This window comes from Marmota monax, unplaced genomic scaffold (assembly GCF_021218885.2).
Source record: "Marmota monax isolate L192 unplaced genomic scaffold, Marmota_monax_Labrador192_F-V1.1 WCK01_AAM20220418_F8-fsc00136, whole genome shotgun sequence".
Taxonomy (NCBI): Eukaryota; Metazoa; Chordata; class Mammalia; order Rodentia; family Sciuridae; genus Marmota; species Marmota monax.
In genome coordinates this window covers 4,200,338-4,217,329 of record NW_026693905.1, presented here as the reverse complement: position 1 = coordinate 4,217,329, position 16,992 = coordinate 4,200,338, and the positions used below count along the sequence as shown (strand labels likewise).

General features: G+C 36.3%; 1 protein-coding gene and 1 pseudogene across 6 annotated transcripts in view; one reads left to right on the top strand and one right to left on the bottom strand.

Annotated features, from left to right (window-relative positions):
- Nucleotides 1-15,996, bottom strand: part of Kansl1l (KAT8 regulatory NSL complex subunit 1 like) — a 134,940-nt gene extending 118,944 nt beyond the window's left edge. For all 6 annotated transcript variants that reach the window (XM_058585188.1, XM_058585191.1, XM_058585189.1 and 3 more), the window contains exons 1-2: nucleotides 15,853-15,996; nucleotides 46-1,162 (exon numbers count right to left, since the gene is read on the bottom strand). In XM_058585188.1, the coding sequence (XP_058441171.1) occupies nucleotides 46-1,133 (1,088 nt within the window). In that variant the 5' untranslated portion in view covers nucleotides 1,134-1,162; nucleotides 15,853-15,996. The remainder of the gene's footprint in view (nucleotides 1-45; nucleotides 1,163-15,852) is intronic.
- Nucleotides 4,930-5,602, top strand: LOC124105664 (tropomyosin alpha-3 chain-like; annotated as a pseudogene).
- Nucleotides 15,997-16,992: the final 996 nt, after the last annotated feature.

Below are 16,992 nucleotides of genomic sequence, written 5' to 3'. Positions count from 1 at the left end.
ATACACAGAACAGAAAAAAAGGTCTAATAATAATTTTGCACTTACACTGCCACATTTTTTCTAATGGTATATTCATCCAAATCGTCATCAGAGCTGCTATCAGTTGCATCAGAATCCAGACCCTCTTCAACATGAGACAACAGCCCTGTAGCAGACAGTGCAAATCTTTGGATTTCTGCAGCTGTACACCGAGCAAAGCCATTTTTTGTATCATCCCACAATTTATTCTCTGCAGTCAACATGTTGACTTCTGGCTTAATTTCAGTGCATTTGGGTAAACTGTTATCCAAAACTGTGGTAGATTCATGAGAGAGATTCATTTTGGGCAGTTGATGTTTCATAGAAAATTTCATTTGCTCACCAAAGTGCTTAACAACATGCTTTGCCAGGAGCATCTGCAAATGTTTCTGAGTTCTTCTAGCCTGGCTAAGTAAAATTTTCTGTTTGCTTACACAGTGGAGTAAACGAGCATTCACTTCCTCCTCTTTCTCAGCAGCTGAGGAATTAATAGGCACATTTGAGTAGCCAGGTCCAATTTTCTTTTGAATGCAGTGCAATAAACCCTTTTTAATTTCAGCATCAGTAACTTTATCCAGAAGTGCATTCTTTTGGTACCATTTACACTTTTGCAATTGTACTTTATCTATAGTAGTGTCTTTGGTTAAATTTGAATCCAAAATAATTTGTATATCTTTCATGCCCTGGCTTGTGGTATCTGATAGAGGTTCCTTTTTGATGAATTCTTCAGAATGAGAATGGCAGATTTTACTGAGCTGAATGTTGCTGCCATTACACAGTATGTTTTTCAGCTTATTGCAGTTGGGCTCCCCTGATTTCTTTTGTTTGTAATTCTCATTGTATTTATTTAATGTAGAATTAGAACTCATTAAAAGAACTGTCTGATAATGTTTTGAAGACTGGGTGGAGCCAAAATGTTTTAAATTCACAAAATTAGTGTTAAGAGTAGGTTCAGGAGTTGGAAATCCCAGCATCTGAGAGAAAGTGTCTCCTTTTAGCTTTTCATCTACAGTTCTTGGACCTTCCATGCACAGCATCTTGTCAGACTCCATGTTACTTGGCAAAGATGAAAAGCAGATACCCTTTGCTGTTGCTTCCCTCAGAGCTGGGGTCATGGCGATCCCTGCAGATAATTACTGGAAACCTAAAATAACGTAAAAATAAATGATCAAATATCTAGAAAAAAATTTTCATGCTTATACTTTTCCAAGGGCAACATTTTCTTGATGTTTCTGATTAAAATGTGAATTGAATCAAGGTCCTTTATTTCCCAACTTCCAACATTATTACAAGGATTAGCTATTATTCACTGTGACTGGGGGCCTAATATCTAAAATTCCAATTAAAGTTGTACAATATCAGGTTAGGGGTATAGTTTGGTGGTAGAGTACTTGTCTAGCATATGTGAGGCCATGTATCATCCCACAGCACTGTACCACAAAAAAAAAAAAAAAATTGCACTATCACAACAAGTGTTCAACAAGTACTTGTGGATATGATTACATTTCAGAATTCAATTTTTTGACAAGGTTTAGTAAGAGTCAAAGAAAAAAAATTCCAACTCAGAATCTCATCATACTTAAAAATGTGATTCAGTCCTATAATTTTGACAAAAAGCATCAATTTTACGTTTTTATGAAGTAACATAAATTGCTCTAAACCTCCATTTCTTAATTTAATCTCTACAACCTGAACAGTAATAATGACAATTAAAATGTACTAAATAATTTGTTCATAAGACCTAAGTGAACCAAACTTCAAATAAAAACATATAAATTCATAGCTATTAAAAATAATGCAAAAATGTGGAAATAAAAAATGTGATAGTCAGAACTCATATAATCTACACAAATCTATAAATTATTCCTGAAAATGTATCTAATATTTTTACCCAATTCACAAATAATAATCATCAGTTATCATTGCAGAAGGCATTATTCTCGCCTGAAAAATACTGGTTATTATGCCAGATGATCACTAATGATTAATCCTCTCATTAAATAACCTTTACTGGATTTTATCAAAAGGAAGAGTTGAGACCATATTTTCTGATTCAAAGAAAAAGGTGACATAGTACCATTAAAAATTATGAAGGCTATTAGGGAAAATTTTTTACATTATTAGCAATCATAATTTTTAAAGATAGCTAATGTTTTGGAACTATGATACTCCAAAATTTTTGTTTCAACACAAAAGATAATCTATTACTACACTCTCATATTGTGTGTCTCCAGATACTAGCTTTAACTATATTTCATTTTTATTATTTTATAAAAACTATCACAAATGACCAAGAAAGAAAAATTTCTGTTAATTAAAAAAAAAAATCACAAACAAGGTCAAGCAAGTAATAGACTAAAAGAAGATATCTACAACATATACAACAGACAAAATATTAGTTATCAGGATATATAAAGAACTACAAATGGGGTAAAGGATAGGGCAAGAAAGCACTTCACAGATGATGACATCCAAATAGTCACTAAACATTTACTCAATTACAAAAGTAATGTGAGAAATGTAGATTATTAACAAAGCAAGAGCGCCTGTTATCTAACCACCTAACAAAAATGTTTCAAATGTGAAAATACCACTTAGGAAAAACTAAAAATAAGAAATAGAAAAAAAAATATACACAGATTGTTAAGAAATACAGATGACAGCAAAAAGAGAGGGAAAAGGAATGCAAGATTAAGTGTGGCCAATGGAATATTATTCAGCATCAAGAGAATAAAATCATGGCATTTGCAGGTAAATGGATGGAGTTGGAGAATTTTATCCTAAGTGAAGGAAGCCAATCCCAAAAAACAAATGCTGAATGTTTTCCCTGATATGAGGATTCTGATCCATAATGGGGATGGGGGGGGGGCATGGGAGGAATGGAGGAACTTTAGATAGGGCAAAGGGGAAGAAGAGAAAGGGAATGAGCATGGGAGTAAGAAAGATGGTGGAATGACATCATTACCTTAAGTACACATATGAAGACACAAATGGTGTGACTCCACTTTGTGTACAACTAGAGACATGAAAAAAATGTGCTCTATATGTGTACTATGAATTGAAATGCATTCTGATGTCATGTATAACAAATTAGAAAAACAAATTTTAAAAAATATTAAGGGTGGCTAAGGTCCATTTATGGTAGAGAACTAGAATAAAATTATACATGTGGTGTGTGTATGTATGTATATATATGCTTATACACACACACACACATATATGGCTTAATTGATATGATAAGCAACTTCCAAAATGACCCTAATCCCCACCTTCTGGCATTCATGCCTTTGTGTAATCCCCTCTAGTATGGACTGAATTTAGTGACTCACTTCTAATGAGTGAATACAATAGTAATGATGGGATATGACTTCAAGAGATTAGGTTACAAAGAAACTGTGGCTTCCATCTTGTTACCTTTTCTCACTCAAGGAAGCTAGCTGCCATTCTCTGAGCTATAAAGATACACATGACAAAGAAATGATATCTCTCTGGCCAATAGCCATGTAAGCGATCTGAGAAGTAGATCCTTCCCCAGTCAAGCCCTGAGATGACTGCTGCTCCTGCCAACACCTTGATTGCAACCTGGTCAGAAAGACTGAACCAGAGGCATCCAGCTAAGTCTAGATTCCCAAATCCCAAAAACTATAAATGTTTTAAGCCACTAAATTTTGATATTGTTACATAGCAACAGATAACCAATTCACTTGTTTATCAATGTGAAATTTTAGGTTCTAGACTCTGAAAGGCCCCTACATATCACAGCCCCAATTCTAGGATTTCTATGAAGTCCTTCTATACCCTATTCCTACGTGTATCCTTATTTAAAAAAAAAAAAAAAATCCTAGTCTGCAATAAGTCTCTATAATTTGCAATCAAAAGAAGCCCATGAAAATAGGTATGTCTCCTTCATGTATTGAGCATAAAATGTAAGTGGATTTATTCCAATTGTTTAGATACATAATCATTGTATATAACAATGTTTCCCAAATGAATATTTGAAACTATCACTTCTGGTTACCTTCATATTATATATACTTTTCAGTAACACTTACAAGCTCTCGGAAGGCTTAGATCTTTTACTATTTTAAGAACTACTGTATCCCCAATATAAACAAATATCTGACGTATATCAGGTACTCAATAAATGTCTGGTGAATAAATGCGTAGTTGCCACTATACTTAGAATAAAATCCAAAGTTATGCTTACCATGGCCTACAAAGTTTTAAGATTATTAGGTTTCTGACTATATCATCTTCTACAATTCTCTCCATGGATTACTATATAAAACTCCAGAAACACTGGCTTTTGTGCTAATCTTGAAATACAACCCTCTGACTCAGTGACTATGCCTGCTATCCTCTCAGACTGAAATAATTATTATTTTTCTACAAATAAGATGGCTACCTCCCTCACTTCATTCATGTTTCTGCTCTAAGGTCACCTCATTAAAATCTTTCCCTAATCAATATATTTAAAATAACTTGAACTCCTCACTTCATGACTCTCCATTCTCTTCTAGTACATTCTCTTCTAGCAGCATCACTACCTTACATTGTATTATATTGCACAAAGGGAATATAATTTAAGGACAGTTTTGTTCAGCATTCTAGAATAATGCCTGGTACACAGTAATTCATGAATTTGTTGACTGAATTATTAAAATGTTTCAGAATTTACTAATTCTAATTACTATTTTTAAATAAATGTATAAACATAGCAATATACAAAAAGGATAATATTTCAAAACTAAGTAGAGCTTTTTAAATCATCACTGAAATTCACCTTATTAAAAAAAATTTAAAAATACATGATCTCAATAGATGCATAAAAAAGCATTAGACAGAGAAGCGGCTACAACGCGGAGCGGAGGAGGCAGAAGGCAGATATGGAGAAGGGACTGGGTGGAAACTATGGCAGGGATCACCACCATGGAGGGGGTGAAGCGCAAGATCCAGGTTCTGCAGCAGCAATCAGATGATGCTGAAGAGAGGGCTGAGTGCCTCCAATGAGAAGTTGACGGACAAAGGCGGGCCCAGGAACAAACAGGCTAAGGCTGAGGTACCCTCCTTGAACTGCAGGATCCAACTGGTTCAAGAGGAGCTGGACCAAGCTCAAGAATGCTTAGCTACTGCCCTGCAAAGGCTGGAGGAAGCAGAAAAAGCTGCTGATGTGAGCGAGCAAGGTATGAAGGTTATTGAAAACCAGGCCCTAAAAGATGAAGAAAACATGGAACTCCAAGAAATCAACTCAAAGAAGCTAAGCACATTGCAGAAGAAGCAGATAGGAAATATGAAGAGGTGGCTCCCAAGTTAGTGATCACTGAAGGAGACTTGGAATGCACAGAGGAATGAGCTGAGCTAGCACAGTCCAGTTGTTGAGAGATGGATGAGCAGATCAGACTGATGGAACAGAACCTGAAGTGTCTGAATGCTGCTGAAGAAAACTACTCTTAATAAAAGACAAATACCAGGAAGAAATAAAGATTCTCACTGATAATTCAAGGAGGCAGAGACCCGTGCTGAATTTGCAGAGATCCGTAGCCTAACTGGAAAAGACAATTGATGATTTGGAAGATTAGCTGAAATGCACTAAAGAGGAGCACCTCTGTACATGCTGGACCAGACTCTGTTCAACCTGAAGGAGATGTTGAGCTCCCCAGTCCCGCCCTGTTGCTGCTCCTCCCTCTGACCCTGACTCTGCCTGAGGCCAGCCAGCCTGAAGCTGCCCTTGAAACTGAAGGCTGATTTTTTAACTGGAAGGCTGCTTTCTCCTTTCAACATCCCCTTTACCCCCAACCCCTTGTATTTTTCACCAAACTGTCTCTGCTTCCTCCCAGAGATTCCAGCTGGGCTAGAGGCTGACCACTTTTGGGAACAGCATTTAAGGGAATGTGAGCACAAGGCAAAGTGTCTTTAAAAGTTTGTTGTGATGTACACATTTTGTGATTACCTGTTACAGTAGCCACTTGTAAAACATTCCAAATAATTTCATAGCTCTGAAACAGCAATCTAATTCCCTTCTCACTTTTGGAAGGTAACTTTCCAGCCTAATCCCTATTGCTCTCTCCATAGAGGAGGAAAAGAGGAATGGACCTGCCTTACTGAAAGCCAAACACAGCCAAACAGTTTACTATGGGAAACCTCACTGCTCTTTGCAAAGTACCAGCGGAACCAGAAAGGTGATTCCAAGGAGTTAGCCAAAAAAACAAAAACCTTGCTATTCAGGGTTTTTTTTTAGCTTTAAGGTATCTTTAGATGACTTTATTCTTTTTTTTTTTTTCATCAGAAATGACCAAATTAACATGGTGAGACCTCTGAGACTTTTTGTTTTTTGTGGTGCTGGAGATTGAACCCAGGGCCTCCTGCATGTTCAGCTAATGCTCTACCACTGAACCATATTCTTAGCTCCAAGACCAAATTTTTTCTCTATCTCTATCAGCTTCCCAAGTGTTCACAGAATGGATCATGGGCCCCTTAATTTTGTGGTGACCACTTAATTGCTCTCCTGCCTCCTTGAAAAAAAAAAGAAAATTATGTTTTTGCCACTGATTTAGCCACATAAAACTCATCTCATCGCCCTTTTCTGGGTCTGAAGCTGCTCTATCTAAAAGTGCCATCTCATTGTGCTTTGTATCAGTCAGTGCTGGAGAATCTCGAACAGCTTATGTTCAAAACTTTTTAAATTTTATATTATTTTGAAACTTTGCATCTTAGAGGTTGGGGCACATGGCCACCCCATCTGGCTATGAGAGTCTATAGTCTGGGCTGGCAGTGTGCTGATCTTTCAGTTTCTTTCCCAACCCAATCCCCACTTCTAGATGAAGTTTCTGTAAGGTCTGTTAGGTGTACATCCTGCAGCTTATTGGCTTAAAATGTACTCTCCTTTGTTATGGTCTCTTTGGGGCCAGCAGGGAGAAAGAGAAACAACAGTGGAACTGTTTTGATACTGAATATTGACAAGTGTCTTTTTGAAATAAAGAACCAGTCTCTCCAAATTAAGAAATAAATAAAAAATAGATAAAAAGCATTAGACTTCAATATCCATTCCTTGGTGGGGGCGGGGGGAACTCAATCAATCAACAAGAGAGGAATTCCTTAACCGGGTAAAAAGCACCTACACAGAGTTGAAGATATAGTTAGTGGTAGAGTGCTTGGAGTGCTTGGCTAGCATGCACAGGCCTTGGGTAAAAAACCCAGCACCACGAAAAAAAAAAAAAGAAGAAGAAGAAGAATGTGCTTCAGATCATAATTAAATAGTAAAAGAATGGATTATTTTTCCCTAAGATTAGGAATGAAGCAAAGTGTATGTTCTCAAAATTCATATTCAATGTTATACTAGAGGTCCTAATAAATGCAATAGGGCAACAAAAGAAATAAAAGGCATACAGATTAGAAAATAAGTAAAACTGTCTCTACTCATAGATAACATCATAAGGAAAATAAAAAATAAAAAAACAAAAACAAGCCTAGAACTAATGAGCTTAATAAGAAACAGAAGATCAACATACAAAATCATTTATATTTCTATATACTAAAAATGAGAAACTAGAAATACAAACTTTAAAAACATTAATAATTCCATAATCTTCCCAAACAATAATAATCCTAATACCTCAAACAAGGAATAGGGGTGTAGTTCAGTGGTAGAGTTTAGTATGCATGAGTCCCTAGGTTCAATCCCCAGCATCAACAAAACAAAACAAACAAATTTCAGACATAAATCTAACAAAATGTGTGAATTATCTATATACTGAAAAATTAAAAACACCAATGAAAAATATTGAGGTGCCCTAAAGACATGAAACAACACATTGTATTCATGGATTAATCTGTTCAATACTGTTATGGTATTAATTCTCTACAAACTAATCTGTGAGATTAAAAACTCTCAATTAAATTTTGGCAGAATTTCCTGCTATATCAATGTTACTTCAAAGATTAATATAAAAAGTCAAAGGAAACAGAATAACCAAAACAATTCTGAACAAGAACAAAACTGAAGGATTCACACTATCTAACAACTTATACTAAAGGACAGTGTTGCATTGTCCAAAGGCCACATATGTATGGTCAAGTGATTTTTTTAAATTTTGTAATGCAGTATAGAAAGATTTGTCTCTCTTTTTAACAAATAGTTCTGAAATATAGACATCCATATACAAAATAGAATAAAATAAACTAAAATAAACCTTAACACATACTTTTTACTTTGTATGAAAATCATCAGCTCCATCAGAATGAATCATGAGCAGCCTATATGTAAAACCCAAAACTATAAAACTTCCAGGGGGAAAAAAAGAAGAAAGTGTTTGTAATTTTGAGTTAGGCAAAGATTTTTTTGGATATGACACAAAAAACATTATTCAGAAAAGAAAAAAATCAATAATTTGAACTTCCTCAAAATTAAATGGTAAATAAACTTTTCAATTATTTCAAACAGAAGTTTAGAAGCCTTTGGCATATATTTCCAGAAGATATACGTTCAGGAGTTAGTGGAAATTAAATGCGTATACTACTGAAAATCACTGAGTGCGTGATTCAGATAAACTGAGTAATGGTTTTGACTACTACAGTTTAAATTGTACTTATTCTTAACTGAGTATTATTTCATTTATACACATAAAGGACAACTAGTAAGAGGCAGAATACACAAGGAATACTAATTTGAAAAGCATAAAATAGTGAGTAATTCTGTAAATTCACCTCAAGATGATATCCATTAGTTCCATAAGCTGTATTCCATGATTACAATTCTTCCACAGCACTGAAATGTGCCTTCAGTATTTCAGAAGCCAAATTTTTAAAAGGCAATGAAAATAACTAGCTACAAATAAAGCCATCTGGTTTTATTCTGAGGTATTAGAACTATCCATACCACAACATATTATTTATAAAGAAGTACTTATAAATGACAGCTGAAAAACTATTTCATCTTTTTAAAAATAAAAATGCACAAACTATGTAGATAAGCCAGTTAATTTTTAAGAGAAGTGGAAAAAAGCAACATTAAGTCATAATATTTAAATAATTTTATCTACTGTTGGCAGAAGCTAGATTCTAATCTTCATTTAACATATATTCAATCTAAAACCATGCATCAGTTAATACATATTTCTGAGCAACATGTGACTACCCTAAATACTAGAACAAGAGTAGTGAATGTGACAAATAAGGTTTCTACCCTCACAGAGCTTAACATTCAAGCAAATGGTAGCTACAGAATGAGTAAATAAGGAAATATCAAGTAAACAGGGTTTCATAAGTGCTTTATGAAAATTAAAGTATTGCACAAGATTACTTTGGGGTAGGGGTAAGTTTAGATTTGTAGAAGGCAGGCCTCTCTCTGGTTAACATCTTCTCTAAAATGACAGTAACAATATAACAAGATTTGTGATATGTCCCTTCCAATGAAAAAAATAATAGAAAGCTTTAAGACAGGAATAAACTTGGTGCGTTTGTGGAACATAAGGAACCAGAGAGAGTAATAGGAAATAACAGCAGAGATGAAAAAGACTATATCTGTTTAGAAACATTTTATATAAGTCAAAGAAAAGCTACTAGAGATTTATATGAGGGAATTTGGTATGAGGTGACTTTTTAAAAATTACTCTGGATATTCTGTAAAGAAAAAAAAAATTGTAATGGAACAAGACTGGAAGCAGAGAGACCAGTTAGGCAGGTATTGAAGTAATACAAATGAGAGAGAGATGGTACTAGCGGCTTAGACTAGTTGAAATAAAGAAAAAAAATGAATGAATTTGGAATATATTTTAAGGTAGAATCAACAAAACTTTCCATGGTCAAAAGACAAATTCTAAAAGAGCTTTCTGATAAGTTTTGTGATCTTTATTAATATTCAGTTTCTAATTATGCTCATAATTGTATGTTGGGGGTTATTTAGATCTTAGCTAAATTTAAGCATGTGTAGCTACTAAAATGCTACACTCTGGTTTGTATAATCTTTTGGGGGAGGGTGGACGCACTTGGGTTGAACCCAAGTAAAGTCTACCAGCTGAGCTACATCCATAGCCCTTATTATTATTTTGAGATAGAGTCACACTATTTGCCCATGCTAGCCTTGAATTTGTAATCCTGCAGCCTCAGCTCCCTCTGTGTGTGTCATGATGTCTGGAACCACCATCATCTTTGATGATTATTTATTTCATGTACTCCCAGGAAATTCAGGTACAATAAGTACCATTTCTAAAGGAGTTAGTCAAATGACAAAAGAACTTGAATGAACCTAAAACAGAAAAAAACTAGAAAAATTAAACTCTTATTGTTCATAAACATACATAAAAATTTTGACCACAACTAAATTATCAAGCTAACAGATGAAAGCTAAACTGCAAGAAACTATCAGTAATCTTTCAAAGCAAGTTTACTAGAAAGCCTTGATTAACTGTCAACAGGCAACAGTATTTGATAATCCAAAAACCAATTATATTTCTAGATATGAATTTCACTATTCTGATTTTACAACAAAATTTTCAACTTACATTTCACTTTAAATTAGAAAAAAAAACCTTAGCACCTTGGAGGTCCAGAAATTTTGTGGGTAGGAAAAAAAAAAAAAAATCTGCCATAAAACCATTACAGATAATCCACCAAGTAATAAATAATCCTTTGGGAGACAACCCTAACTTCAGTATGTTCTCAACCCAGACCAAAATTTCTTAGAAGTCTCATAAAAAGCACCAACTGGAGAGAATTTTAGTAAGAGAAATCAAAGTTTATAATTTTAAATAATAAGAATATTTTATACTACAAAGAATCAAAAAAAATTTCCTTTCTTTTTGATTAAATTTTGTTAGCATAATCAAATAAATCCAGTAAGAACAATGAGCTGAATTATACTGTTAAATATATGCCATGAATTCTAATTATCAGTCTATAATTTCATTTAAACAGCATTCATTATGAATTTAAAAAGCAATTAATTGTTCTGAAATTGTACTACTAAAAATAAAAGGCCTTGCTCTTGTCTCTAGAATGTTTCCAGAAGTGGCTCAATCTATATTTTTAGGATTCAAAAATCACTCATATTTCATGAGTTTAGCATTAATTAAACACAATTTAATCCACTGGACATCATGAATAGTAAAAAACTATCATATCTCAAAACCAGTATGTACATAGTGAGATAATTAGCAAAAAACAATTATTGAGTTGGTTCAGACACTTTAGTAATCAAGCCTTGACTAGTTACCATATAAGTCACATATTCCAAACAATTTTTGAAATATTTGTAAAAGAAAATTTAAAATGTGCTAATCTAGTCCTTCTACCTTCAGCATTAAAACTGATAATATAGGTGGAAATCACTTTTCTACGAAGAATGAATATTAAAGACTAAATCTGATTTGCCACCCCTAAAATACTCCTCCAGATTTTTGTTGTGATTTATACTCTAGGATGCATATACGGTCCATGGAAAATATTCTATCCAAATCTACCCCAGAACATTAAATTTACCCTTCTCCTTGTAATCTTGATAAACGCAGTACATTTCCATGTAGAAAAGCAAAACTAGAATCAAAGACCACCAGCAGCATTTTGAAGTAGAGTCCTATCTTAAATTACTTTCACACTTAAGACTTAAATGTGATAAATAGCTTACCCATAATAACAGGAAAAAAAGATGAGAAAAATACAAATCTTTTTAGCAAAATATGAATGTACTTTTTAAATTAAAATATAAGGGAACTCAAATTTTCTAACATTATATAAAAATGAAAAATACAATTAAAACAACAAAAGGAGAATGAGTTCACAATGGTACCATTTTATTCCTCAAAAACATATATGGTGTTTTTTCAAAATTTCTTTGTGCCTTAAAAGGAGAATTCTCAATTTATAGCCAAAAGCACTTCAGTAATTGGCATGACCAGGGTACAGTGTACTTTGTATTCAATTATGTTTATAAGCAAGAACTTCTTCCACTTTGAAAACTATGCCTAAAAAGGAATTCTCTTTGAAGACTAAAAGAATTTAATTAAAGATAAAGCCACTTGGGTGGCCACATAGCACATCAAACAGATCATACTTCAAGCAGAATTATTACCATTCAGTTACAAGTGCATGACTCATAGGAATATAAATGAAGTGTACTTTTCTGTATACATCAATTTGGTTGCAGGAATTTACATCTAAAAGTACACTAACACATTTGCTCAGTTAATACATCTGGGCTTCAATTTAACTTCAGGTGGCAAACACTGATTAATAACCTACTACCAAGTACATTACTTTAATTACTAAAAATAACATACTTGAGAATTCTTGGTCTTATAGGGCTGGAAAAAGCCTCAATATTACAAATTTAAAAAAAGTTCATAAACAACTTGAATTTTATCAAAGCTTAAATATTATAAATGAATGAATTTCCACAACCATACAAAAATGTTTCTATGAACCTAAAAGTAACATCAAATATTTTTAAAAAATCTCCATTATAAATTATCTTCAATTTTCATTACAGGTTGTCTATGGGCAAGAATATTACCATTTTTATTAGCATTTTCTGGGTATTTATTTATCCTACACAATTAAAGTATAAGGAGCATACTTCATTGAAACATCCACTCAAGACACCATTTTAAAGAACAGTAGAAATCTTTTGGAAATGATATACCTTCCTTACCTTTCTAAATTTAACAAAGTAATATAGGATTGTATTTATGTCACAGGATCATTATTATGTACAATGTTCCATTATAATACTGCAAAGCAATAATAACTTTAGGGATAGAGATAAAAATGATGTGCTTTAAAGTCAATAACTGCTTGCTAATTCCCCACTAGCTGTCACTTGTATTGTAAGCAGCTCCATTCCTTGCTGTTTATAACTTGATGAACCCAATCAATAAACAATACAAGTCCAAACCTGAAGACAGCAGCTTCTTGCCTCCTTTGACTAACATCTGATACAATACAAATTTAAAGAACATGAACAAGAAATAACTGAATACATGAAAGATCATGAAAACAGAACTACACATTACATATAAGATTTTTATGGTAGATCAACAGCAGTAAAGGATGCAACATATAAAAACAGGTGGACTGTCAATAATCTGAATAATAAAACAGGGAACTTTAGACACTAGGCATCCTTTTTGCCAAACCAAAGGCTACAATAAACTAGAATGCTCAGAGTGAAATCTTTAGTTCCATAGAAGACAGACAAATGAGTAAATGAAAAGAAATAATCCCAGTTATGTTAAATGGCAGCAAAACTGGATAAAGCACTTGAATACAGCAATTGGACAATGAGAAGCTACTAGACCTTTTAATAGATAACTGTGATTATCTATTAAATCACACTGAGATCAGTGAGGCTCCACCTGAAGGAACTCAAATGAATCAGTCAAGTATTATATTACTTACAATGTACTCTTAAATTGAGTAAGTCAAAAAAGCAAACAACTTCTTGACCTTTCATAAATTCAAGGTAAATATTAATAGCCAATTTGGCATATATTGTGCATCCACAGTGATTTGCAGCATGTCCAATATGAAATACCTTTTTTTCTCAAACACCTTATAAGTTATGAAATAAAATAGATATCCCACACTGACATAAGTGAAAAGAGAAAAGATTTAAATGAAAATTAAAGAAAGGTTTTTCCTTTTAAAACTAATACTGGGTGATAAACAAAGATGTAATAAGAGGCATGCTCATACCACTGTAAGTGTACATCTATACAACATTCTGAAAAGTAATTTGGTGATGTTACAAGAGTCTTAAAAATAAGAACAACAACAACAAAAAAAAAAGACTGTCTGACTCAGTAATTCTCTTCTACAAAACTAGGGGGGAAATTTCCAAAGATTTATGTCTATTCTTTGTAATTTATACTAGCAAAACATCCCAAACATCTGCCAAGAGAAAGAACTTAAAATATGATAGTTATGAGATGTTAAGCAGATATTAAAATATTTTTTCCAAGAATATTAAATGACCTGGGAATGTTTGAGCTAAGATTAAGAAAATACTGTATGATCCCTGTTTCACGAAAAACACATATACATGCTTTAAAAGTGTTAGAGAAAAATGCAAACTTTTATTTATTTGCACTCTCTAGTTTTCAACTTATTTTACAATAAAATTCAACAAAATAACTGTTATTAAAAAGGCACATATTACCAAACAAAATTAAAATATGTAAGTTGTTATGACAGAATTTGCCTGGATTAAGAAGAATTTCACATTTAAAAAACAAAAAAACTCCAGAAAGGCAGGATTAGTAATGACAGTCGATGCAGATTAAACCATGAGGAAATAGTGGCAGACCCTGACACTGATCTGAGTAAGTGGAAAATGAGGGAGAATCAAGGATAAGAGTTACAACAGATTTTTTTTAAAATGAAGTTTAACCTATTTCATAATTTTTGTTTCTATTCCTCCAACTGCTGACTTTTAAAAAGCTGGCTGGCTGTTAAAAAAAACAATTTTTGTTATAAAGCCATTATTACTTGGCAATTTCAGTATTTGTAGTATCGGTAAAGATTACAAACCCACACAGGCATTTGATCTTCACAACAATCTCTTGGGAGAGCAATCATATTATGAAAGGATTTACAAGAGGAAACAGATTTGAGATGAGAAAGGTTGTAACTTGCCCAAGGAAATGGCTAGTTTAAGAAGTGGAAAGGGTAGAAACTACTCACTGCTACGCCTCTTTCTCAAAAATCTGCGTTCCATAACACAGGGTTTTTCTCCAATTTTGAATTATTACCAAGGCTGTTTTTTCCTAGTCAAAACACGCCCAGTATGCAGTATTCAAAAACATACTTCCTTAGGTTTTGTTAATAACTAATCTGTCCTACCCAGTATTTTAAAAAGATTTTGCTTTCTACTAACCCAAACTCAGCACGAAGTTTTAAGCAAAAGTTAAAGAAAGATGAAGAGCGTATCTCGAAAGCACATGACTGTTCCTAAGTTTGGAAAATAAAAACAGAATACGCTTCCCACAGTTGCGGGTGGGGGTATCTCCCTGAACTCCTCCTTCGAAGGGCAGAGCAGGCAGGGAAAGAATTAAACACTAATTCTCCCATAGTAACATCTATCCAATGTCTGCTCTCTTGGCAGTAAAGCCGGCCTCTTCCTTTCCCGTGGTTTCTGAAAAGACCAAAACATAAAGCCCTGTACTTCTTGCTACAAACACCACACTCAATTTTTCCAGCAACACCGGTCCTTTCCTCAACACACCCAGTGACACAAACTGGGAAACACCGTCCCTCAATAACCTGTAGATTCCGCTCCATCCCAAATAATTCTAAAGGTCAAACCAACATATGCCTAAAATAAGGTACGAAATAAACTAAGTAACAGTCACATCTAATACAGACAGCTGTGCCTCTCAGCTCCCCCCAAACCAGCTACCACCACACCCGCAAGGAGTGAGGCGAGGCCTCAGAGGCAAGGGGCGGGCCCAGGAGACCACGTGTTCTTACTTCTGCGCACGCGCCAGTCAAAACAAAGAGAGGCTTGTCAAGCCCCGCCCCTCCCACACGTGACCCGCCTCTAGGCCCGCCCCCACCCCGCCCTCCACCCCTACCTACCCTCCCTCCCTTCAGCTCCTGCCAAGGCTGTTAGGTTTAGCCGTTTAAATTTGGCTGCGGTCCGACCCCTGTCCTAGCGCACGATGTTGTGCCGGGGCCCAGAGCCCAACAGCCCAGAGGATTCGGGGGACGAGAGGCTGCCGATCGGGGGCCCAGCCCGCGAGTCCACCCAGCGGTCTTCTCCGCTCTCCCCTCCCCGCGCTGCCGCCGTCCCCAGCCGAGGAGACCCACCCCCCTCAGCCCGCCGCTGAGACGCCGGCCACTCGCCTGCTGGGGCGCCCTGGCTCCCCTCCGCCGCCGCACCTTCGGTTCGGCCGTGGTGGGGGCTGCCGAGGTGATCTCTAGCTGCCCGCCCGCCTCCCCCCCACCCGGGGCGCCGCTGACTCGTCTCCAGAGCGCGCCCTGCTCCAGCCCCGGCCGCCGCCGCCGCCGCGGTTTAACAGTCCGCCCGCTGCCCGCAGCTCCAGGCGGCTCGGGGGACGGAACCCTGCAGCGGTGTGAGGGCGGAGCCGGGTGCCGGCCAATGGCAGCGGGGGAGGGGCAGCGCCATGCAAATGAGAGCGGGCGGCGGGGAAACCCCGGCAGCGGGCGGGGCCTGCGGAAGCTGCTCGGAGCGTTCTGGAAGTGGCCGGAGCGCGACTGCCGAACCCTGCTGCCGGGCGGCTGAGGTGCCGCAGATCCCTACGAGCGTGTTCCTCGCGGCTTCTGCTTCCCTGTGCCAGCCAGGAAAAACAACAACAAAAATACGGCAGGGAGACTTCCCGCCTCTGCCCTGCTATTTCTGTACCTCCGTGACAGGAAAAACAAAGCACTGGGGAAAGTCAGGCTGCTTCTAGTCCTGCAGCCCGCCCCGGGGCCGCCCAGGCACCTGACGCCCGGGTCTCCCACCCACGCCGCACCAGGAGCAAGTTGTAAGGCCCTTTCACCCAGCTGTCAAATCTGTAGGTCTCCATACATCTGTCGTATTTGCATAATTAGCTGCTTGCTCAAAACCAGTCATAATTTTGTACTACCCTTTAGAGCCCCTGAAATTGATGATCAATGTGCATTGGATACACATTGGGTCGGCGTCTGTTTTTTTTTTTTTAAACCAAAAACGGGAGCCGCGAGAGCACGCTTTTTTTTTTTTTTTTGGTCTCTACAAAACTGCAGTTGGAGTTAAGTCCGCTCTGCAGTAGCGCAGTTAGATAAATAAACTGAGTTTTATGTGAAGATAGTTGGCCAGAGACGACGCCCAAAAACATCCCTAGGAGACTTGCACCTGGCTCAGCGCTCCTCTCACCACTAAACTACACCCAGGCACTTTTTTTCTTGAAACTATAGCTGTTTGGACGATGGATTCCAGGATTTCCTAAGCATCTTACTTTCGCTGGAATGACTTAGGGAGTAGAGGGAACTCGAATTTTA